General features: G+C 33.4%; 1 protein-coding gene across 1 annotated transcript in view; it reads left to right on the forward strand.

The window, feature by feature from the left end:
• NAV3 (neuron navigator 3) overlaps positions 1-26,944 on the forward strand; it is a 413,749-nt gene that overhangs the window by 348,683 nt on the left and 38,122 nt on the right. Inside the window, 5 exon segments of the mRNA XM_079142522.1 lie at positions 1,439-1,491; positions 6,494-6,517; positions 8,918-8,995; positions 17,826-17,909; positions 26,298-26,409. Coding sequence (XP_078998648.1) covers positions 1,439-1,491; positions 6,494-6,517; positions 8,918-8,995; positions 17,826-17,909; positions 26,298-26,409 — 351 coding nt within the window.

Genomic DNA, 26,944 nt, shown 5'->3' on the forward strand with positions numbered 1-26,944 from the left:
AAGTTAGAATTCTTGTGGTATTCTTTATTCTTCTTTTGACTCACTTCTATACACTTTGAATTCACTTCCCATGAATTCTTATACAACAAAGCATCAGTAGTAATGACATTTCTGTTGCTCTGTTGCAATTATTTTTAATGCTCCCTTTCTACTTCTTTGGGGGCACCTATCATTGTTTCTTATTCATTTAGTTGTTCCAAGATCTAGCAAGGGCCTGTCGCACTGTGTGTGTTCAACTAATGTTTATTTAAGAAATAAGTTAGAAGAAATAACTATATTATCTCATCATGAAAAGGGGAGGAGATTTTCTGTAAACCGTATTAATCACAATTTTATCCACCTTTTGGATTAATACATTGAAAGTACAAAAGAATAAAATAGACTTTGTTTAAGATGGCATTTTGAGATACTTAAATAAAAGCATACAATTTCCATTCTTACTTTTGATGATACCACCTTGAAATAAAAAGTATTTATATATAATTAAAATTTCTAAAGAAACCATAATCCTACATTTAAAAAAACACCACCAACTTATTACAACTTATTACTGAAATAGCTAGTTGGAAAAAACGCTTATGTCCCTGAAAATATAGGAAGAAAATTTCTAAAAATGGATGTTTTCTGAATAAAAATGAAATTAGATGAATAAACACAAAGTATTTTTTTGACTTTAAAAGCTAATAACAAATTTATTTTGAGTTTTCATGATTTTCTATTTACTATATGAGAATTTATACTTTTCATTTTGTGTAAAATTATTTTTAGGACTCATGCCTGTCAACTTCTTTCTATAAATTGTTGAATAAGATACTTTAGGGAGTGGTTGGGGATCTTTCCATGTCTCAACATCTTGATCTCCAAAAATTTATTATGGACCGTGCTGGTCAGTTTTTCAACACTGACCAAACTGCCTGACAAGAATAACTTGAAGAAGTTGGGTGCACGATCTCAGATTCAGTTTAGAGTCAGCCGACTCCTTTGCTCTGGGCCTAGGCAAGTCAGAACGTCATAGCAGAAGGGCATGATGGAGAAAAGCTCCTCAGATCATGGCAGCCAAGAATCAGAGTGGGGGCAGGAAGGAGCCAGGCGCAGATATAGTCCAAGGTCGTGTCCCCAGTGACCTACTTCCTCCAGCCAAGCCCCACTTGCCTATTGTTAAACAACCAGTAATCCGTTCAGATTAAATATCTTAATCTACTGAAAATTATAGCTCTCATAATCTAATCTTTTCTCCTGAACATTGCTATATTACCTAACATACAAACTCATAGGGGAATATTTTTAGATATAAACCATATACTAACTTGTTCTCAGAATCTTATAGCTAACTGTCAATGTTATTTTCCTAGCCACTTGTTCTTTACTTTTTCAGTTAAGGCCTAGGGTTTGTGAGCAGACATCAATATTTTCATTCTATCGTTCTTGTTTTCTCTAGTTCATGGCTCTTCATTATCATTGGTCTCCAGCACTTCTTCTCTTTACTCCACAGTAAGTATTACCTGTTAAGGAAAAGCTTCTGCCTATGCCATGGTATAGATGATTAAGTAGAATGACATTTACACAGAAGTTTTGTGGAAAAGTAAAGGCATACTCTAAAGCCACTGTATACACATTAAGCTGGCAAGTACTTCATCAATCCCTCTGTGATTTGTATTTTCAAATGAAATGTATTTTCATTTGACTAATTATAATCAATAGGTCTAAAACTGAATTTCATAACATCCATTGGGATGACATGGAGTCCCTGAAACCATGAACTATGCTTTATCATATTTTCATAATGTTTGTTTTCCTTGTTTGATTCTCTGATTCATTACTTAATTGTTCTATGGCATTTTTTCTTCTTTATTTGTTTTAAGTTCATTTTTTTGTAAAGACTGTTCATCCTAAAAGAACTCAAGATTTTTCAAAAGCATATATATTTTTTAAAAGTGTGATTTAAAAGACTTTTAAAAAATATATTTTTTGCTGCTAGCCATCAAACCCAGGTCCTCCAGCATGCTAAACACACACTTTTACCCTGAACTATGCCCCAGCCAAAAAACTTTGTTTCTTAGAAGAGAAAAGCCAGTGTGTTTCGAATTATTTTCCCAGTATGTGAAATTATAGTTTACTTTTGCCAAAATGAGATTTTCTGTCCATTAAATATAATTTTATCTTTAAAAAAAAGCCTACAGGAAGTTATGTTTTATAAGAAGCTTCCTTTAGGCCCAGGTAACAGGCAGCATATTAAAGCAGTTTACTGAATCTCTGAGAGACTTGAATGCTATGAGTAATTCTTAATCCTGTGTTGAAAGGTTTACAAAAGTCCATAGCCTTCAACTCCCACTGAGCAATTAAGTGTTAAGGACAATACAGTTTTTTTCACTTATTTTCATTAGATTTAATGTTACAGCCTTTTGTTTGTAAATTAATCACGTCTATTTACAGCTTTAGAAGAGACATTCATGATCACCCGTCACTGCAGACATTATTTTTCTTATTTCTCCTTTTAATGATTAAAATTGTCATTAAGTCCTATAAATGAAGATATGTAGGTTAATGAATAAACAAATAAAAAATGTGAAAGTGTATTATAAAAAACATATCAAATATGTTAAGTCTGTGTTTCTCCTTTGGATCTAATATTGTTACTCATTTATGAAATGTCTTCTGACTTAAACCACTACAATTTAAATCTCTATGGTAGCAAAAGATGAAGCATAATTATAATCATATTTTAAATAAATGCAATAACAATATGTGTGTAAACCTTCTTTTATGAAGCTGAGAAAGATGAAAAAGATCATGGGTATAAGGAAAAATAGATGATGAATTAGCCCAGGGTCCACTAAAAATTTTAGTGATAATAAAAATATCCCATATCTGCACTGTCTAATACTAGCTGCAGGTTGCTATTGGTTATTTTAAATATGTCTAGTGTGTGTGACAGAGGAACTATATTGTTTATTTTAATTAATCTAAATTTAAGTAAGCACATGGGCCTTGTGACTATGAGAGTAAATAGTTCAAGTTTATAGGGAACAAAGTGGGTAAATTTAACAAATAAAAAAAGGTAGACTAAGGGAGGTTGGTTGGACCAGTGCACACTGTATTTCTGTGTGGAAATATCACAATGAATTCCATTAATGTGTAAAATTAATATATGTTGAACAAAAATGAAAAATAAACTTTTTGAAATATAGGAAAATAGGAATAGGATGTCCAAATCATGAAAACAATTAGGAAGAATCAGTGAAAAGTATTGTTGTATTAAAATTATAATGTGATCAGAAACAGACATTAAAATAAAGAACCTATACATAGGTATAAGTTAACATTTAGAGCTGAAATAGAGCCCTGTATGAAGCATAGAAAGAATGGGTTAGATGATCAAGCTATGAGATGAAGTGATATTATTAGTTAGTAATTTAATTAGTTGTATTGGAAATGATAGAAATTTAAAATGTATTAGAAGTGATGGAAATTATATATTTGAATTGGCTAATTATAACAAAATAATTCAAAAATGCATATTTGAGAGCAGTTAAGGGGAAAAAAAAAGATAAAAAAGATCATTCTGTTTTCATTCCCCACAATCATGTACTGGGATTAAACTGGCTGTAAAATATCTGTGAAAGTGCTTTTCAAACCATGAAGTGAAAAAGTGATTAATTATTATTCTTCATGCCTTCATAAGGATTTTGGATAAAGATTTAGTTGATTTACTTTCTTGTCTGGTTGGACCAGTAATTATTGTGTGACATCAGGCAAGTTGCCCAATTTCTTTGGATTATACCTATAAAATAAAATTTGAAAACATCACCCAGATCTACTCCATCTGTCCCATGGAATTTCTGCAAACTGTTTAGAAATCACAGACCCAATCTGATTTGCCAAGAGTTTGGAAATTTTAGAGTTTATGTTTGTTTTTAAATCTAAACCAGCACTGTGAAATCTGGAACTTTTCCCTAAGATGCACACTTGAAAATCCTTTTTTAAGTAGTTGGAGTATCTAACAACACAGATGAAATTCCTCTGTGTTTCTAATAGTCACCTTGGATGGTGGCACCTGCTCTCAGGCAAGCCACGACCTCCAACACCTCTTTTCTTCTTGACACTGGAGCTAAGTTTAGGTTACTAGTTATCATTGTGCTATTGCATTATTCATAGAAATGCTCCTCAATTTCCAAATCTCTGTTAAAAAAGTAGAAAATAAAAGATAACCTAGGAAGGTTGTGTGATTTTAAAAAAAATTATTCAGAACTCCTTTTCATTCTCTTTGATTTATCACACACACACACACACACACACACACACACACACAAACAAACATGTATATCTATCTATCCATACATCTATCCATCCATCCTCTTAGGTATTTAAATTTGTGATCCTTGTAGTAGATTTTTTTGATTGGTTTTATATTAGATCTTTATTGGAGTTGTTTTTTTATTTACTGTATATTAAATTTTTATTGGAGCCATTCTGCACTTGGATTCAAATTTATACTTCTTTCATGGAAACAGGGACCCTGTCTGATTCCTTGAATAGCTCCTTAGCCTATTGCCTGACAAATAGATAACAGTGAAGTATTATTTTCATAAGTTTGGATAAATAAATGGCCATATAATGGCTTAAAGAACAAAGAGTCAACTGATAGATTTTAATTTAGGCAAGGTGTTTTGTGTTGTTTACCATCCTTAAGAACATTAGTCTTGCTTCAGAATCATCATTAAAACATGGTAAGTAATCGAATTCCATCATGATATCATTAATCCCACTCCTTAGACCACTGAAAAAAATACAATATGAAGATTCTGGCTCACTCCTTCAACTTGAGGATAATATCTACCCACTCTTAATAACCATAGAGTTTGAAAGAGGGCAAGGAGTGACAAAAATGACAACTTTAAAAAATCAGTAATGAGAAAAGTCATGCTATGCAGTGTATATAGAATTAATAATGGTTATGCTTACTATTAGCATATGCAACTTTGGGATATTTTAATAAAAATGTTTTGAACATATATCTTATATTTTAAATAAAGTGTATTTCTTTCTTCAAATGCATGAAATATTTACCAAATCTTTGCCAGTTTAATATAATCCTAATAAGCCTAAAAACAAAATATAGACAAAACAAACCAACAATAAATATATAATGTACTAGGTAAAACTAAGTCATCGTTGATTGAACTGTATGCTTAAAGCAATGAAAAGTTTTACTTAAAAGATTCCTTGCTTAATTTCAATTCCAAAAACAAACTGTATATTAAGCCTTGAAACCATTAGAATTAAAAAATATCTTCACTTAATATGCTGAACATGAGATGAAAAATGTCAAATGTCTAAGATTTATGTCAGCATTGTTTTTTAAAAGTGTTCTCTTATAAAGGCTATTATGATTATGCAGGTTAGCCACTTTATCACTTTATGATTTAATCATATGACATTTTTTAGAGGTAGAGAAAATGCAGGAAAGACAAAACTCAGGTTAAAGATATCTCTATGCATAAAATGTATCCTGATACTTATTGTTTTGTTTATTTTTATTTTCTGGAAGAAAAGAGACCAAAAAAAGCCCTTTAATATACATACTTTTTGTATTGATTAATCGGGAAATATCCCAACAATAGGGATAGTAGTTAAGAGATTATTTTTCAGCTTTGTTTCTGCTTACAGGAATGGACAGACTTATTATTCAGTGATATTATGCATTCTCTAACTTTTTCTAGAATGAAAAAGCTTCCCCAGTGTAATGGTGCACATAACTCATTTTCTAGTATTTTGCAGCCCAATATGAAGTGGGGAGAAAAGCATAGCTAGGAATTTTCTGTACTGAAATAAAAAACACCTGCAAGTTCCTACAGCAGCACAACCAAAGACACTTTTATTGCCACCATATCACTGGGCCTTTTAGTGATGACTTGCAGCCCAATAAATTTAATTAAGAATCATTAGGGAAAGTAAAAAAATATATAAATGAATAGCCTTTATTTGCTGTGATTATCAGAGAGGTCTTCATTTTCCCCCAACTTTATTTGACATTCTGTATGATCTGTAAGTTACAGAACAAAATTCTTAACTCCTAAATCTTTGCTTAGGTGCTCTATAATTTAATGGACTCCATTTTCAAAAATATGTATGAAAAACACAATATTACATTTTTCTATGTACCCATCCTTTTAGAATATAATTTTATAAGTATTTCATTTCTTTTGTTTTTGGTCTAAATCTTAGTGTTCTTTAATTTTATCCTTTCTTTTAAGGCATGTTAAATTATCTATTATTTTTAAAAAACTCATTATATATAAAGGAATATTCATTTTAGATCCTGCGGTATCCTGTTTTATTCATTAATATAATCATTGTGTGCATTTGACTTGATTCCTACATTAGATCACAAAGACATTTTAAATACACGGTAATTATTTTATTCATTTGTTCATAAGAAATGAATTGATATTAACTTTTATCATTAAATTTCTTTTCCTTTTATCTTTTACAGGCTGAAGAAAAAGCTCATTCAGAGGTAAAAAAACAAACATTTTCATATTTGACCATTTCCATTTATGATGAAATGAGTGTTGTTGCCACTAGAGGGCTCTGCGATACAATACCATAACTATGATGAGGGACTGAGAAAAGCCAGCCAGCTAGCTGGGAATGGTTTTAGCTATTATGTCTTAAAAAGAAATGAAAGGAAACGTTTAGAAGCAAATTCCCCTCTCATACTCTAGATTTAATCTTAGCTCAGTAACTAATAAATTGTCTTTATTAGTAGATTCTCATTTATTCATGGATGAATGAATGAATTTGTAAAATAGGAAGACGGTGTATCTATTTTATTAGTTCCACCCCGACTCCAAACTGTCTGTGAGACCATCTGCATGGGATTAATGGACACACTGAGTCTGAGGCAGAGGTCCTCTCTATAACAGACACCTGCCTGACTATTTTGTGTAGTGACCATGCTCCCTCTTATTGCTATTTTATGTCTAGGATGGTATATTATTCTAATCAAATTTCACAAATATATATTGGTTGCAGTCATATACAAATCAAAGTGCAACCTAGAGAAAAATTCTTTTCCTTTACTTCTATATGAAACTTGTCCTGACTTGGAGAGCGGAGGAAGTTTAATTAGGACTTTTATTCAAAGCGAGGTAATAACTATTTGATAAGTTTGCATTGAGGCAGTCACACCACAGAGGAAATAAATGCCTGGGCATCAAGCTTTGTAAAGGAATGTCTTTACTTCGAAGCCCTATCTCATGAACTCTTAAAGAAGCATTTGCTATGTCTAAAATACTAAAAAGGTATTGGTTATACAATTCATCTTTAGACTCTGTAGACCAATGAGTGAATTCGATGTTTAAAAACCCAACTGTTGTCTTTCCATTGGGTGGACATGACAAAACTTCTAATGTTATTACACCATGACTACTGGGATCTAGAAATGCTGCATCTATTTGCCTATGTCAGCTCATTCCCATTTTTCACTTATGCACCATAGTGGGTCATATGTTTGGAAAAATATCATTTATATTATAGTTTCCTGGGTTATCTCTTAAAGGAACTAGAATCATGTAATAATAGACTATTAATTTTAGAAAGTCTTTTTTGGTCTGAAAACATGAGATGTTTTGCTTTCGGAAACTATTTATAGTCATCATCATGTACATGTAACTCAAATGATAGTTGGGACTGGGGTGTAGCTCCTCTGTAAAAATGCAGCTGAGATGGAGTCTCTGCTTCCTGTGAAGAGATCTCCTTTTCTTTCTTTTAGAGACTTTCAGTATTGACCACCATTTCTTTTCCACAAAATCTTTTGTGCAGTGGGGGAAAGGACACTTAACGAACAATGTCCAGAATGTTCTCTCAAACTGAGACAGCATTCCAAAAGTCTGATTCCAACAATAGGGAACTTGCATTTTAAGAAATGAGAAACATCACTGTAGTGTGTTTGGCATCTTAAGTAACTGAAATCTCTAGAGACCAGAAATACACTTTCAGAACCTAGTTTCATATGATTGTAAATGTTTTGTCTTACTAATCACTCTTTAAACTTCTTGGCAACCTGAGATATTTTGATCAGACTGCCAAAAACACTTATGAAGATTTTAAATATGAGATGATATGCCATAATTCTTTATATCAGTTTTATTAAAGTGTTAACTAAAATGGAAACATTTTAGAATATTTAGTTTGTTGGTTCATGGATTTAGTTGTGTAATATTAGTAATTTCCCCCTTATTTTGAAGCCATTGATGTCTGTCCATAAAGCATTTCTGCTTGAAGTTAATAATAGCTCATTAAATAAAAGGCATTAAATATTTGAGAAGACTTCTCTGTTAATTTTTAAAACTCCATCTCATAAAATTATTTTTAAATATGAACTCATTAAATGTTAAATTAAACCCAATTTTCAGATACTACTATTCTACAGCTTTTGAGAACTTGCCAAACCTTAGAAAATAAAAATGTACACACACACAAAAAATGTCTGAGACTTTCAGAAAAAATAACATTATCTCTTGCAAAAAAAAAAAAAAAGAATGTATAGGGTGCATATTTAATTTTAAAAATTTTTGCCTGAATTTTATTACCAAAATTTTGGGGGAGGGAAAAGAATCTATGGAGAAAGTAAACTGCATCTTGAGTCATGCAGGGTTGCAAGTAGAAGTAAAAATCCTTTGATTTGCATATTTGAGTTCCAATTTGCTCCTCTCTTCATAGTTACTGTGTAGCTGGTGTTCACTTCTTTTAGGAATTGGCGCTGACATTTGGTGGTTACTGTGTATCTGGTGTTCACTGTAATGATGCAGTCATGGTTAAATGAGTTAAATATAGTATTTACTTTCTTAGATAGAATTCTTAGTTTTAAGTAACAATCCCCTAGCATATTGAATTAATTTTTTGTTCCATTCAGCAAATTCATAAACTGCGGAGAGAGTTGGTTGCATCTCAAGAAAAAGTTGCTACCCTCACATCTCAACTGTCAGCCAATGTAAGTCTATTTTGATTTTTAAATATATCACACCAGAATTTTATATAACAAAATAGAGTAGATCTGTTAGCACACTTGCAAATTTTAAGTGTCCAAAATTACACAGATGTAAGGTGCTGAATAGTGGGACTCATATAAAGTTAAATTTTTCTGCCCACACAGTAATAAAATGTAAATTCACATAGAGGAGGAGTCCCAATGTGGTTAAAATGGCTTTTTGTTCCCTATAAGATTTCTAACAGTGGTATCAGTTGTAAAAGTCACTTCTTGTTTCTTATTTTTGTTACTCCCCATTCACAGGTTTCTCTCAAGCCTTAATATAATAAGGGTTGTTAGTGTTTGGCTTAGGAAAATGAAATATTCATGTTCCCTGCCTCCTTCAGCTTCGTTTATTGAACAATTAGTTGAGCATCCAATTAATTCTAAAAAATTAAATTAGATCTAAATATGAATTAGCTTAGCTACATTACAGATGAGATATAGTTGTCTTGAAAAACCTTGGCAGCCTTCTCATGACAGTACAAAAGAATACATTTTTACTGGCATCAAAGCAGTTTAGAATGGCAAAAATGACGACAGTGAAGTTCATCCATTATATTAACATTTATTGAATGTATTTCCATGTGCCAGGGAGCCCTCAGAGTAGCTGCAGAATAATAAAGGGGAACATGTTTCATTGTGCCCAGTCCTAGGCAATGGTAGTGTTGGGAACAACAGCAAGAGATGGGGGGCTCCTGCTATTTTTGCAATATCTGCCACTTTCCCTCTACAATAGTTTGCTCATTTCTGCTGTTTAGCTCTGAGCTGCTCTCCGCCTTGCCGCCACGGAGACTTTCTGTTTCCTAGACAAAGCATGACATCAAGATCGAGCAGGTGTGCTTTACCAAGAAACACTTTGAGAATAGAAATTATTTTTGCAAACTAAATTCTAAAGGAAATGTCCTTTCAATCACAGTGTATTCATTTTAGCATGATATTTGAAATGAATTTATTTTTTCAACTTCTGGAGAATCATATGAATTTGGGGACTCAATTATTTTTTATTGGTGTTGTTAGGGGATTCTTAAAACATAAAAGCAAAGTTTTAGAGAATTGTTTAGACATTATTAGAAGACAAGAGTATAATTTAAACTATATTTTGTTTTTAAGAAGAACTCTTAAAGAGATAGTTCCAAGGCAACTATAAGTTTTATATTATAGGTTATGTGATAGTGGTATAAAACACTCTTGTGTCAGTTCCTGAACTTGTATAGTGTAAATGCCAGAGTCACACTAGCTAGTGTTCACTGCAGTGAGAAAGGCCAGTGACTGGCCCTGTCCATTAGATTGTCAAAACATTTGCAGTCATCATAAGCAGTTACTCAGGGCCTTATAGTATTTTGTAAATGTTTCTTGGTGGGCCTCAGCATAGAATTCAGATATTTGAATGATATGGCTGCAAAACACAATGGAATATGAACTGAGAATTTTCCATTTAAAAAGAAATATATGCATATTGTTAGAAGGAAAAAAATTGAAACTAAAAGAGCATTTTATGAGAAATATATATTCAGTTTCCCCCTAAGATGCCTTTCGCACTTTGGTTATTGGTTTCTTGTGTTTCCTCTAAACCTTTTGTTTGATTTTTTACCCCTAGGTACACACATACAACATGCACTTAACAAAAGCTTGTGCACACAGTAGGAGCCATATTCCAACATGGAGGCATAGTTGTGATGGTCAACTATTGACCATGATTTGGAAAGGGAACAGACCCTTTAGAAAGGTGTCAACCACTGGCTACCTACAGGTTCTCCAATTGTTCTCATCACACCATTTTTACCAAGGTGTCATCATGACCTTGGAGCACACATTCCCTGATGGGTGTTGACCATCAAAAGGGGAAAACTTAGTTCCTGGGGTTGAAAAAACTCCAACTCTCTTCATGTATAAAGCCCAAATATACATATGGTATATAAATGGATTTCTAGCACATATGTACTATTAAAATGTTGTGACAGGAGTGGACGATTGGGAAAAAAAAAAAAAATCTCTCTCTAGAGGGATAATAATGAAAAAAATAAAAATAAGGAACAGAATGAGAGGAAGCAGTACCAAAGGATGATTTTATGCTTGCCTTCATGCAAGCTTAAAAAGTACTAGTCTTAAAGAAAATGCCCAGTTATTTTGTTTCCCCTAAGTTACAGCTATGTTATAATACTTATGCAAACAAATAGGAGCCTAATAAATATCCTACTTTTTTACCCCTTTTTTTAAACTTTGTAATGTACTTTAAAAATCTTCTCAAATTGCCTCAAATAGACACAAAAATCTGTACATGCACATAACTTTTTTTTAAAATAGCATAAAAAGATAATTGAAATTATCCTTCAGTTTATCAATGGAAAAACTGATATATCCTTATTATATACTTAAAAAATAGTACTTATTTATATACTTATAAAATAGTACTCAGCAATATACAGAAATGAACCATCGATGCAGGCAACACTTGGTTGGATTTCAAGGACATAACTGAGTGAAAAAAAAAGCCCATTTCAAAAGGTCACATACTATATAATTTCATTTATATAAAATTCCAGAAATGACAAAATAATAGAAGTGGATAGGAGATTAGTGATTCCAAGGGGTTGGGGAGATGGAGACTGTGTGGATCTAAAGGGGTAGAAAGGAGATCTTTGTGTTGGTGGAATGATTTTATGTCTTGATTGAAGTTGTTATGTCATGAATCCAAGTGTGCGAATCAGCATGTATACCAATATGGATTTCACGATTTTGAAATTATAATTATGTGAGATGTAACATCTGGGGGAAACTGGATAAAGGGTATAGACAAGATCTCTCTATCATCTTGGCAACTTCTTGTGAATGCACAGCTATTTCAAATGTAAACAGTTACGCACCCAAAGATCTACAACATTTTTGGGATTTGTTTGTTTAAACAGATGGCTAGTTTTTAGTCTCCTAGGAGTTTTAACCTTATTCTACCAATTACTACTCTCTTCTTTGGTTTTGATATGCATTGTTAAAGCTTTGCAACATTAGAAAAAATTATTTGCTGAAAATTATAGAAGTCAAAGGGTTCAGGTAGTAAAGATATGCACCATCTTCTACATTGTTAACAAAGCAGTTTATTAGAATTCAATTTTAGAATCAATATTGATGACATATAAATGAACATTTGTATAATTTTAAAACAATTTTAATGACTCTTCTGTTTTGAACATTTTTAATAGTAGTTAGAACTGCAAGTGAGGGAGTCATACATTTATGTACATTTGTGTTTTTAAGGGAATAATCTCTTTTACATATTCCAGAATTTGAATTACTCATAAGTCACATATTAACCACAAATCATCTGAACTCATTCATTCATTTTAACATTTTGCTTATGATGTGACTTTAGATTTCCCAGACCATAATGAGCCATCAAAGAATTTAGTTAATACTTGATTTTTCTTCAGTTCAAAGGAATGCTGTTTAAATTTCATTCAGAGTATTTTACTTAATTTAATGAATTAGTATCTGTTGATGTATGTATTATATACATATATTTTAACACACGCATAAAGTAAATTAATCATAGGAACTGAATAAAATCATTTTGTATGGAGTTTCTTCATGATAAATCAAGTGGCATTTTTCATTTTTTTGTTTTTGTTTTTGTTTTTGTTACTGGGGATTGAACTCAGGGCACTTAACCACTGAGTCACATCCCCACCCCTTTTTTATATTTTATTTAGAGACAGGGTCTTACTGAGTTGCTTAGGGTATTGCTAAGTTTCTGAGGCTGACTTTGAACTTGCCTCCTTCCTCAGCCTCCCAAGCCTCTGAGATTTCAGGCCTAAGCCACCTCATCAAGCTGGCTTGTTTTTGTTTTTGTTTTTGTCTTTGTGATGTTGAAGTTTGAATCCAGGTCCTTACAAATGCTAAACACAAGCTTCTACCATTGAACTAGCATTCCAGTTATAGGATTTATTTTGTTAATTTACAATTTCTATTTGGAGGTAAAGATAGGTCTATTAAGAATCTGACACTGTACCAATTGAGGCAGAGTGTCTACCGTAATAGCTGAACAAGTTTTTATTTCCTAATTTGTTCAGAGTACAAGTAAACTATGTTTTGGTTACATTCGAATGTTATCTCTACAATAAGGATTGTTTTATAGAAATACAATAAGTATAATGTATAAGGACAGATTTCAGTGAATTTGGTTGTGTGGAAAATATCATTAACTGCTTTTTTCAATTTAATAATTATTCTGAGTATCTAGGTATTCCTTTTTATTCAATACATGAATACTTTTTTGGATTTAGTAATTTTCCTTAATTGGGCATATTTTTGTAATTGATATGAACCCACATGACTGTGTTTATATGAAGTCCACATAATGATCTGTTCTAATTTTTAAATTTGAAATGTACTTCTCTGCTGAGATGCTTTTCTCCCTCTTTGTTAAAAGGATGAGTGGCAGGTCAAAAGGTATCCAGTTGGCTCATTTCTCATTTGGCAGAGTAGAGCCCCCAGGCCGGGGAGGCTTCCCTCCTCCTGTGGAGTTGCTCCATAAAGAGCTGCATCAAACCTCAGGAGGCTGGATAGAAAGCTGGCTGTACTAGTGGATCTTTAGGAATAGCATATTGGTAAATGCTATTGACTGGCCGTCCCTGAAGCGGTACACAGCAGAGGAACACGGTCACATCACACCATAACCCAGGTTCTCTCAGGCCTCTCACCCTCACCTGCCTGCTTGCAGCTAAGTCAGGTGGATGTATTTGTTTGCTTTTCAATATATTTTCTTTCTAAATCTTGGCCAGTAGATAATTTGGAAATGGGAACTCAGGCTACTTATTACTTAGATTTTTCAAAGACATTACTGAATGAATATATAATAAAACCAAAGGTCCTTTTTTGCTTTTCAGCAAAGAAGTCTTTTAACCAAATCCTCTTGGGTATTATTTTCTTTGAGATTGTGTCCTACTTATTTGCTCTATTTAATATTTTTATATAATCTGACAGTGCCTCTTGCTTTTTTGTATTTCTTCTAACGGAAAAATATTTTGCACATATTACCAGTAATGAAGACATAAGGGACAATTCTGTACAAACTAAAAGAAATGTTAAATCTTATTTATGTTTCAGAATCATTCTCAGTTTATTATTATTATTATTATTGTTATTTGAGAATTTAACCCAGTGCTTTACCACTGAGCTACATCCCCAGCCCTTTATTCATTTTTTGATACAGGGTCTCACTAAGTTGCTTAGGGCCCCACTAAATTGCTGAGGCCTCAAACTTGGGCTCCTCCTGTCTGAGCCTTCTGAGCCATTTGGATTACAGGCGTATACCACTATACCCAGCCTTAGTTCAATTATTAATTTTTAAATGCAAGTTCTTTTATATCTGCATGGAGTATTTTTTTACTTGGTTGATGAACTGCAACTTCTTTATATGTGAACAAATGCAATGTAGATATTACGTATAATGATATTTCATCTTACTCTTTAACATCACAGTAATTTTCTTTAAATGTCTATTTGGATTATACTGTATGATCCTATGACCAAAGACTGTGTATTAAAGATATCTTTCCTTATCTAATAGTCTTGTCTATTTTCTGCCTTGATAAACTTCATCTGACACAACTCAGGGAATATCATCACCATAGTAATACAATTTACTGACTTGAAAATGATGCAGCTGCTAAAAAGTAAAGTTAGAACCAAGTAAACTATGATGAATTTCCTGAAAATCAAAAATTTTGGAAAAGTTATTCTTTGAAAGTGTTTTAGCCACATTATCCTATAGTTTAATCAACTTCGCTTTTTAGTTTCTTCTCATTAAGTTGATAAAGATCATTATTGGTAGAAAAAAATTCTCTCACTTACCTGTTTTATTTCTTTGCTATTTACCCCATTTGGTGAGAAATTGAACAGTCACCACTTCCTAAGTAAAAAAGCTAATCTTACAAATAAAGCCAGGGTGACATAAATATAAAACAATCTTTCACTACTATAATTTTAGCATCCCTTTCAATGAAACAGCATGACTCAAGTGAACATGTTCTTTAATAAAGTCATAAGATTTTTGTGAACAATTAATGGAAAGCAATAAATTAGAAACTGCTATTCTAATTGTGAATATTTTGCCATTACTTATAGCTACAAAATTTAAACAATATAAATATATAGCATATTATTTATTTTTATTGGTTCTTTATAGTTATATATGACAGTAGAATCCATTTTGACATAATTATACACATGTGGAATATATCGTGTTTCAGTTCAGACCCCAGTACCTCTCCTCCCCCTTCTCCTTCCCCACCCCCTGCTTCATTTCCTCTATTGATCTTTCTGCCACTTACCCGTAGATTTTTTAAAACTTATTTTCTCGTGGATGTACACAATGGTGAGATTCACTATGATATATTCATATATGAACATAGGAAAGTTGTGTCAGATTCATTCCACAGGCTTTCCTTTTTCTATGCACCCTTCATTCCCCTTTGTCTACTCCCTGAATTTCTAATCTACCCCCCGCATTGAGGTTAGCTTTCACATATCAGAGAAAACATTTGACCTTTGGTTTTGGGGGATTGGCTTATTTCACTTAGCATGATAGTCTCCAGATCCATCTGTTTACCAGCAAATGTCATAAAGTCTTTCTTCTTTATGGCTGAATAATATTCCTTTCTATATACACCACAATTTCTTTATCCATTTATTTGTTGAAGGTCACCTTTGTTGGCTCCCTAGCTTAGCTATTGTGAATTGTGCTGCTTTAAACATTGATGTGGCTGACATATTCTTAATAACCCTGATTTCTTTGTCATAGTTTTAATTCCTATTAAATCTATAAAATATGAACAAAAGGTAAAGTTCTTTCCTTCAATTGTATACATTCAAGGAATCACAATCCTATAGTGTTTAAGAAGGCGAAAACATAGCATTTAAGAAGGAAAACATAGATGTAAATTCTACCAAGAAAAGCAAGAAAATAATTTAACACAGAAGTTACAAAGTGGTTGCCTTTAGCAAAGCAGAGGGAGCCAGAAGGGGAAGGAGCAAGACGGTTCTTCTAGGGTCTTGAAATGCCCTGTTCTTGATTTGGTTGGTGAGTGTGCAATTAAATCAGCAAGCTGTACATTTTATTTTGCTTACTTTTGTGGAAGCATTTTTCACAATTTAAAAAAAGTTAAAATGTAAGCAATGATATGACATAGCCTTATGCTAATTTCAGAGTATACAAAAACTGCCATTCCTTGTCATGGAAATATTTTAAACTGCAAAGAATTCCTTTTTTTAAGAGTCTTATTGTCCAATTAACTGTGTTAACAAACTTCAGTGTATAATTCTCCAGGGTTGGTGTTTGTTTTTGTTTTTGTTTCTGGGGTGTGTGTGTGTGTGTGTGGTATAGAATGGTGTGTGGGGGAGAAACCGAGGCAGGGAGTGAGGAGGAAAGAAGAGAGGGGAAGTGAGGGAGAAGGGAGAAGGTGGAAGGAAGTGTGGACGACAGTGAGACAAGAGCATAGAGTGGTTCAGGTAGAGTGGAATTCAGAAGTATTCCTACAGATATTTTTTCCCCGTATTGTAACATCAAGAAAAGAAAACCGGCCCAGAATGAGTTCAGAGGTAGGAAGGAAGACATCTTTGTATTCTGATGCTGATGGAAGGGACTTGGATATTCCTTTATGAATAATGGAATAAACAACCAGATCCCTGATTCTTAGGGCTCTTGAGATGCATTCGATAGTAGGTTCCTCAGCATTCCAACCCTGCTCCACCTACAGAGGGATGTATGCTGTGGAGTCCTCCCCTTAGAAAAATCGATCATTTGCCAAGGATTACTAAGTTTTGCCCATATGTAGTTTTATTGTAGACTTAGGTTGTAAAATAGTCAACCTTTAGATCCTTGGGGGAGTCAGTATAAATCTATCAGTTTGAGATAAGAGACCTGCAGCCCAATGAGAGGCTGACCCACCTCTTCACACTCAGTATTCTGGGTTTGAGTTGTTGCATAATGGCATGTCAACAGAAATTGGCTTGTTGGGGCTGTGGTAAGACTGCCAAATGCTTTTTAACCATAGGAGTTGTTATCTACTACAGTCTGTATAATTTTCTGAGATTTAAAATGAAACCACCCTCCACAAAAGCTTAATGCTAAATAAAATATCACTGACTATTATTTCTGGATGGCCTACCTATGCTTCCTTAGTTGAAGGGAATAAAGAGTAGGAAGAAAAGCCCTTTTATTAAGGAGTTTGGAAAGTGAAGACAACTCTTCAAGTCAATTCTTTGTGAGTAGAAAAAGAGGAAAGATAATGTTATAGCTGTCAGCAGATGTCTGACAGTTGAAGGAGAGCATCGTTACAACAGAGGAGCTAACAATATCTTCAAAGGTCATCATGGAAGTCTAAAAATGAGGAACATTTGTCCATTGACTATTTCAGTGACCTCCTTTTGGGCTTTCTTTCTAAAAACTTGGCAGCTCAGAACTTTATTCAGTATTTTGGGTGTCAAATCCCTGTGTGATGTGCAAGCCAGAAGGTGTGATTATTTGCAAAATATCATCCACTTTCAGAAGCTGAACTCACATTAAATGTCAAGAGACTAGAACACTGATTTTTAAGAAGCCAAAGTTTAGCGATGAAAAAAAAAAAAAAAAGAAGATATATGTTAAAGGAGAATCACCATTGTGAGCTAGCCATGACAGTCACAGTATTTAAAGAGTTAGAACACCTGAAAATAAGCGTTTTGTAAAATGAAGGGTTTTCATCTATCCACAGGAGATCCTGACATTTTAACTGTGTTTCTTCCATTATGTTCACAGGCTCACCTCGTAGCAGCTTTTGAAAAGAGTTTAGGGAATATGACTGGCCGATTGCAAAGTCTAACCATGACAGCGGAACAAAAGGTATGTTCAGGAATTGCCACTGAGACTTGAAAGGAGGAAGTGTGCTTCTGAGAATGTTCTTAGGATGCTTAAATAATACCTGAGATGAAGCTCCTTAAAATAATGCCACAGAGCATCCATTCTCTACTAAATCAGAACAAAGGGAAGATGATAACTTTTCAAATTTTAATTAAAAACATGATCAAAATGAATCCATATTGGAACATGCACACATGAATACACACCAAGTTATTTCTTTGAAATCTATTTTGCTTCTCACCAGAACTATTAAAAGAAAACCAAATGTTAAGAAAGAGAAACAGTTGTGTAAGAGAGATTTAGGATATTCTAGGAGCAAATTTCCATGCATTTGACAAGAATTGCACTCTGGTGAGAATTTTCACAAATGCATGCTATATAAACCCATTAATAAACCTTGTCTGTAGGCTGAGATGCCCAGGAAAGATGCCTAGAATAAGTGCACAGACTGTACAATAAGGAACTTCAAGTTATAGCATCCATACGGAAACAGTGCTGTGCAGTTTGGGAGTCTTAAGAACTAGATGGCCTTTAATGATTCTGAATTTGAGTAATGTTATTTCAATTATATTGAAAGTTTTAAAGTAAATGCAAAGGATCCCATGGCATGGAAGAAGAAATACTGAAAAGAAAGGAACAGAATTTAGTTCACAAAGGCAGATCTATCAAAATATAGGTCCATGCTGCCGAGGGGTCTAATCACTTTTTCTTAGTGACCAGTTAACTTTGTTCCCTGCTGTTAGTCCAAGTGCTTATCTCTTTGGATTATTGTTAGAAATACGTGCAGCCTCAGAAATGTATGGAAATTTTTATGAAAACTGCATATGTACTTAAAATGTGCAGGTACCCATAGTGCTCATCTAATTCTCAAAGAGAGTCCCAACCTAAAAAACTATGGATATTTTCAGACTCTGTGCTTATATTCATCCACAGGGATGGTTCAATTTTGTCTTCAGCATTTGTAAGGTATAACTTTAGCTTTACCAAACTAGTATCTATTACCAAAATTTAAAGTTTACAAAAGTTTTGAAAAATCTTAATAAACAGTCCAATTAAAAGAGAAAATCCAATAACCTCATATAATTGCCTTGCCTGACATAACTGGCAAAATGTATTCTAGTTTATTCTAATATTTCATAGATTTCTCCTGCCCATGAGAGAATAAGAGAATACTGTCCCTCCTTATCAAACTGACCTGGAAGAGGAACCAAAAAACAACTTCCTTGGAGCCCATAAATTTCTTTCTTTCTCTCTCTCTCCCTCTTTCGCTCTCTTTTCTCTTCCCTTCCCTCTTCCACCCTCTCCGTCTCTCCCCAGTTTGCCACACCTCTGTGTAACATAAGAACCCAGTAAACAGGATTACAAGGCCTTTTGAGCAACCAGGTGCAACAGAATATTGACGTTGGAGACCAGTAATCCTGAGTGTGAATCCTGACTGTGTCTCTTAGAAGCTATCTAATCTTGAACAAGGTTATCCAACCTTTTCTGAATCTCAAATTCATCATTTGCAAAATGGGAAAGATAATATCTACCTTATAGCATCACCATAAAGAGTAAGCTAGATGCTGATTATGGCACATGCAATGGGCCATCAAGAGACATTCCCTTTCTTTATATTTCTCTCTTTTTTTTCCCCTTAAAAGTTGTAAGATAAAACAAATCATTTTGGGGCATATGGCAGGCATACTACTGAAAATGAGGGTTAGCATTTAAGTCTTACTTTCTTTATATTGAAATATACCCACCCATATTTTCTTCAACTCTTTATATTTGTAAGTAAATTTTCTTATAGAATCTATCAATGTAAAGAGTTATGTTAATTTTCAATGAATAATGCTGGAATACTTAAAAATGTTTCCATAATATAAGAAATTTTATAATTGCTTGCATAACGTCCTTCAACTAACATTGCCAAAATTGTGAAATTTTTGCAGAAGACGTTGTGATGCATGAAATTTTCTTTACCATTTTTATCTGAAAATAAAATAATGCCTTTTCTAGTTGCATGTTGTACACACCACACAGTAATGTTGGTAGCTAGTTTATTAATTAATCTGAGCTCTACATATTGACTTTTTTCAAAGTAGTTTTGAGAAGCCTATGAAATTAGTTGCAGTAAGATATGGCACAATTCAGTGACAGAATCTAATGAAAACCAGTAGATGAATGTATTTAAGATACCTGAGCCTGGTAATTACCACCACAGAACCCTGAACCAAACTGAATGTCAAGGAAGCTGAGGCACAAAGGAAGATTGCTTGGTGTGTTTTGTTCTCATTTCCTGACCAGAAGAGCATAATTTAGATTGAAGAGACAAACTTTTGGGCCCTGAATTCAAGGACAAATATATTTCAAAGGTTCTTAAATTGGGGTCATGGAATTACAAAAGACAAAAATCACTGTTCAGATAGACATTCCTCTAAAAGCCAAGGGCGTATTCATATTTCAGTAAAGGCGTTTCATCAGGGAGCTGAGATAAAAGGGTATATTGCTCTCTGGTGATCCAACAATCCCAGGAAAAAGCCGGAATTATGTAGAGCAGCGGTTTTTAAACTCTGTTCTTGGAATTCTTCGTTGTATTTGCCTATTTAGTCATTCACAATATTGAATTTCTACTGTGAAAAAAAAAAAAAAAAAAAAACAATTTAGACAGATAGATTGGTTTGCAAGATATGAATCTGTTTTCTGTCTCTATCTCTGTATACAGATACAAATTTCTGCTAGAACATAAACTCCTTGAGTATTATAATACATTCCTCATAAATTACATATACCATAAATTTATGTAGATCACAATATTTCCCAAGAGGCTTATATCCTTATATATGAAAATAATCATATATATGTATGCACATAAAATATTCCACCTGGACTTTATAGTCCATGTATGGATTATACATATAGTCCATATATATACATTCTTATATATGTATATATTACACATGGAAGTTATATTCTAATAGGTGCAGATAAGGATAGATATATAATTAAAGCATCAGATTTTAGGTGATAGTAATCACACTGAATAAAGTAAAGCTGAGAATGAGACTATTGGGAGTAGGACCCGTAGCTAACACGTGAAGAAATGAAGAACAAGGTGGCCACGTGCTCTTGGTTCCATGCAAGAAACAGAAACTGCAACTCAGATCCCGATCTTTTGTCTTCAAAGAGTGATTTGAGCAATCCGGAGGCATTATAGCCTAAAACTACATCAAAATTTTAGTTTGATTTTTATTTCAAAATCACTCCTTTGAATAACATCCTAACAATTTTCTGTTTCCACGTGCCAGAGAACACGGATTCTCTTGCCAAATTGGGGTGCCAGAATACTAATTTTATATACTTATAGCCTGGTAAGAAAGAAAAGACATGTACGAATAATTCAAAACGCAGAAAATTATCATGTCGTTAGAAATATGAGTACAACTCCATGGGTGTTCTCAAAGGGAACCCGCACATCCTCACGCTGGCTACGGAGTGGAGATAGCACAGGGGAGCTCTTTAGCATTGGCAGGATGAAGAAGATTAGTTCCAGGGAAATGTAGGAATGTATTTCAGAGAAAGGAGCAGCCTGACATTAGCAGCAAGGAGGAAAATTATGGGAGACATCACTCAGAGCATTGTGCAAGGCTTACTTTTCTCACAGAATGCCAGTTGAGAAAGACTGTGATACATACCATTAAAATGGCAAGAATTCTGCAAATGTTTTTTCACAAGTGAAATTTCTACAGAACTACTGCTAAATCTTTGTGTTCAAATTTACTAAAGCTATATTTACTAATATTTAGGAATTTAAAATTCAGAAGGCATTCAAATTATTACCCTATAGCTGTCATACTGGGGCTATTAGAACATATATCAAAGTGAGCTAGGTTACTCCCACTCAAAGGTCAGAGCAAAACACAGGAATATCTTTCTCTAAGAGTGATGGAACTCAGATATTGACTTTCATGCTAACCATAAATCTCAGGGCTTTCTCTTTCTTACCTCTCTGAAACTGCTTTTTTTTTTTTTTTTTTTTTTTTTTTTTTTGGAGGGGGGCAGTTTTGGGAGGGGAGTAAGTAGATGAACATGAATGTAAACATTGAAAATGAGGGCAATTAATTAAAAGCCAGATCTTTGAAAAAGATAATGTGGAAGCTAAAAGTTTAGTTGATTTTGGTGTTTACAAACTTAACTCTTCTATTTTATGTTAAGATATTCACATTCTGGAAGTGTTCTTAAAAATACATCTCTAGGATCAGATGATATACATCCATGAATCTTTTGGAATATCATATAATGTGAATCCATAATTTTTAAATTGCTCATACTATTAGGTTTTGGTGAACTTCCTTTGTTTGAACCTATGTGCAGTAGTCATGGCCAGATTATTTCAGTTGCAAAATTAACAAGAATTCAAGGCAAATAGAAAGAAGAGGGAGGGGAAGGAAATGTGTTCAAAGAAGCTACTGCTGGATAGTGTGAGACTACCTTACCTGAGTGTCAGTTTGAGGAAGTGAGACAGATTTAGAGACTAAGAGGTTAAGTTGTTTCATGAGATTTGTTGCCAAACTTGTGAGATTCTCAGTAAGGCCTTTAACAGTGAGAAATTTGGAAAGAGATGAGATGCTGTTAGGAGATCAGCTTGTAAAGCAATGCTAGTATTATAACACAGTGTTTGATTATTTTATTTTGAAGCATTTTGTGATCTTAACTCATTTAGCTTCAGAGACATGCAAAACTGCAGCTATATTGACTCCATCTAAATTCTTGTATACAAGAAACTTTCGTGGAAAACTGTAATCTTATATAGGCAGTGGGTGTTAGAGCATCATTATTTCAAGTGGTTCATTGGGAGGAGGAGGAAGTATCAACAAAATAGGATCTCATCGTCTAATTCCCAAGACCCTTTGGAGAGTTATCCTACCCAGAGTCTTCCTTTTGGTATCTATTGACAAGAGTAGGAAACTGGAAAATACTGAATTGGAGAAGTAAGGCTGTAAATTCATATCTTGATGGCTTATACATTTCTCAGGATTTTTTCTGAAGGTTTATTAATGATCTCAAAACTTATGAGTTTGGCTAACTTCAAAATAAAGAGATATAGGGAAATATTTTAAATTATCTAATGATTTTTGTAGTCAGCTATCTCTGGAACTCATTTCTAATCATAGTCTTTATCCAGACTCCCCACCATGGACAAAAATTTTAAAAAGGATAATTGTGTCTGGAGACAGCATTGCAATTTCCATGTGTTATACAAATAACATCTAGCTTAAAAAATAAATGTGAACAACTATACTTATGAAGCAGAAAAATGAAGATTAAAAAACTGCTGAAAAACAATCTTTATATCACAGTCAAGTTTTTATTTAAAATGCTTTCTGTTCTTCTCTACAATACTATTATTGGGAAAGAGAAAAAGGCAAATCTGGCTTAATTATTCTCCAAAGGAGACGATTTACTTAATTAGCGATGTGGAGACTTTGTTTACACTAAGCAAGAAAAGTTTTGATGTTTTTATGTCACCCTACACTCTAAGTAAGTGAGTACCCTCTTATAAAAAAATAAAAGATAAATGTGGTCGAAGTCAAAGGTTTCAATTATTCTTTGAAGGTAAAATATATCTATTGATCATATACCAGAACATTTCAAGAAAACCATCCCAACATTTACTGAGATCATAAATCAGGTGAAAAGATATATTCTTTAACAACTAAATAAGTCAATGCATTAAATGGTCTGAGAGCCCACGGAAGGGACTTCTTTTATTATTTTTTTCTGACAGGAAAACAGAGGTTTCACAATTAGGGAGAGACTTCACCATGGCCTATAAGGGACAGGAAGGATATTTAAAGTAAAGGGAAAAAATCATATGAAAAAGCTCAAAGAAAGATGGTTGTAACTTGAAGGACAAGGTGAGACTAGACCTCATTAACTGAAATAAGGAAGAAGGAAGGAGGTTTTGCAGATATGGTGCAATAACTAGTTCAAGTAGGAACAGGTTACTCAATCAGCCTAAAATTTAGTTTTCTTTTAAATCAAAGACAATGGGACATATTACAAGTACTTTAAGTTCAGCTGAACCAATTCTCACAGATGTTGTTTTCCCAGGTTACATATAATAAACGCATCTTACCTAGTTTTTCTTCCTTTGGATTTACTGGAGCCACATTAAGTAACAGCTAACCTGTTAATATCTGTGTTTTTTAGAAGAATCTTAATTTTAGAATGTGATCATTCTTGTATGGCATATTAAACACAATATTCTAAAAAAAAAAAAAAATTCCCAGAACAACATTCTCCACTTTTAATCATTTTAAAAACAATTTCTAGAAGAGATTTCTTTATTTTATTTTATTATTATTATTATTGTTATTATTTTTTTTTTTTTTTTTTTTTTTTGTGGTGCTGGGGATTGAACCCAGAGCTTTGTGCTTGCAAGGAAAGCACTCTAACAACTGAGCTATATCCCCAGACCTAGAAGAGATTTCTCTCGAAAAGATTAAACTTTGACACTAAAATAAACTAGCTGAAAGTTAAGCTCAGTTTTTAGGCCTATTTCCACTTCTCTTTTAAAGATAAAGCCAAGTATTTTAAGAGATTTTTAATCCACAGTACCAGCATTATTGATTTTAAATTTAAGGATAAAAATCTGGTTTCAACTAAAATCTAACATGTATCCTAGTGCTTATGTTATAAAATTGATATTTAAATTATTATTTATTAATTATGTACCATAGGTATTCTTTTGAATAAATTTCTAGGGGAAGCAGAATGAATTTCCAGGAACTTTTTCATTTCTTGGGGGATTTATTTTAAATGGAAAAATATATTAGGTTTTGATAAACTTATCTAGTTGGGCAGGGACTTGAATATAGAAGTTGGAGAGACTCGGAAATTAAGATAAATTGGATTAGAAATTTTCCATAAATACAGTGTTTCTCCATTATGATAGAGAAGTGTACATGGATTGGATTTACGGTCAAGTGTTTGAAGACACATGTATAAATCTAGATTACTATTGATTTATTATGAGGTCCTTTGATTTATAAGTTCTTAAAAGTTAAGAGAGTCTGCTTGTTTTTAAAATATATTCTCTATCAGGAATATATCAGATATCCAAAGAAAATAGATATACAAGTTATCAAGTATGTATTCCAAACTTGTATATCACTTCAATTAGCACTGTCTGTCATTTTTAAGTTCCTAAAGTTAGCATAGTTACTGGGTATTCTCATGGATGGAGCAATTTCCTGCAATGGAAGTCCTGACTTTTTTCCCTATATTGTGGGAGACATTTGAGGATGCATGAACTGTCATGGGGTAAAGAACCCAAGCCTGATTCTTTGGCTTTTTTCTAAAGATGCTTGAGGAGATGCTGAATGACAAATGCATTACCAAGGAATTCTCCCTCTAAGATGTTGACAAGGATATAGGGACATAGTTCTTGGGATTGTGCCACCAGAAAGAAGGATACCCCTTGCTATTAAGAATCCGGTAGAAATGTCTCTGCTGAAACAGTACTTGGTTTCTTTCTTTTATCATGCAACCCCTCCCTTTTTTGGCTATCCTATCTCCCTCATTATAAGTCATTTTCATTAAAATAATTCACTTAAATAACTGTGAAAGACCACAGTTACAGTAATTTGCATTGAGACATAACAAAATTATTCTCAATTCGTAAGTATACATTTATTATAAAAATTTAATTTTTAAGCTGATTTTTTAGTGATTTATTAGTTAAGGGCTGTGTATTATATATATCTCCATTCGGTGTTTTAATTCTTGTGTTGCTCTGGCTTAGTGAGCCTGAGCCTCATATTAACAATTTTATTGAATGAAAAGTGTCAGAATCTAAAATGATATTGATATATCAGCAGAATTTAATAAGGTGACATTAAATAGGAGTGAGTTAAGAATGAGTTACAGATTTTACACTTGGATTCAAAGAAACAGTTGCCCAAATGCAAAATACTTTAGGCAGAATCTGCAGTCACTTGGATTTCCAGTCAACAGTAAATGCAATATAATGTAGTACTATAATCCTGATATCTAAATATCTAATGTAATCATGGGTAATATGACTAAGTTTGATATCTAAAATGAGTGTTTTCCTTTGAACTTATCAAAGGTGCCACCCTTTGAAAGAATTAATGACTATTTAAATCACTTTTATAGGACAATAACTAAGAAAAAGTTTTGATTCTTCTTTACTTTAGCTAAGAAAGAAGTTGTTAGATACAACTTCACAAAATTAGCCAAGTATCCAAATCTCTCAGAAGGCTGGTACTGTATAAAACAAAGTCCATTTGATAGTATACAATGAACAAGGACTTTTGTTTTTCTCTCTAGATATTAAAGCTTCTAACTCTGTTTATTTCACAGGAGTCTGAACTTATAGAACTAAGGGAGACCATTGAAATGCTGAAGGCCCAGAACTCTGCTGCCCAGGCTGCCATTCAGGGAGCCCTAAATGGCCCAGACCACCCTCCAAAAGGTATATTCAGAAATGGTGTCATTTTACAGCCTATGTAATAGGTGTCTGTTTTCTTTATAGAGTAAAGCTGTATTTACTCACTGGCACTGCCTTTTTGTTGTTGTTGTTGTTGGTACCAGGGATTGACCACTAAGCCACATCCCCAGCCCTATTTTGTACAGGGTCTCATTGAGTTGCTTAGCACCTCACTTTTGCTGAGGCTGACTTTGAACTCGCAATCCTCTTGCCTCTGCCTCCTGAGCTGCTGGGATTACAGGCGAGCACCACAGCACCTGCTTTGGCACTGCCTTTTCTAATGAGTAGGGTAATATTAATGGGATCAGAATTCTAGACTTTGAGAGCAGGAACTTTCACTGTCAAATAATTTTTAAATTGGCCTTAATGAATTGACTTCTATAGTTGTAAATACATTCTTTCCACTTGATCTGGAGACAGAAATGATGTCGATGGGTAATACATGCCTATTTGACTTCAGGTAAAACAAGTCTAGCAATGAGTATGATAATCCAGATCTGCATATAAAAATGAAGCAATC

The sequence above is a fragment of the Sciurus vulgaris genome (genome assembly GCF_902686455.1).
Source record: "Sciurus vulgaris genome assembly, chromosome: 5".
Lineage (NCBI taxonomy): Eukaryota > Metazoa > Chordata > Mammalia > Rodentia > Sciuridae > Sciurus > Sciurus vulgaris.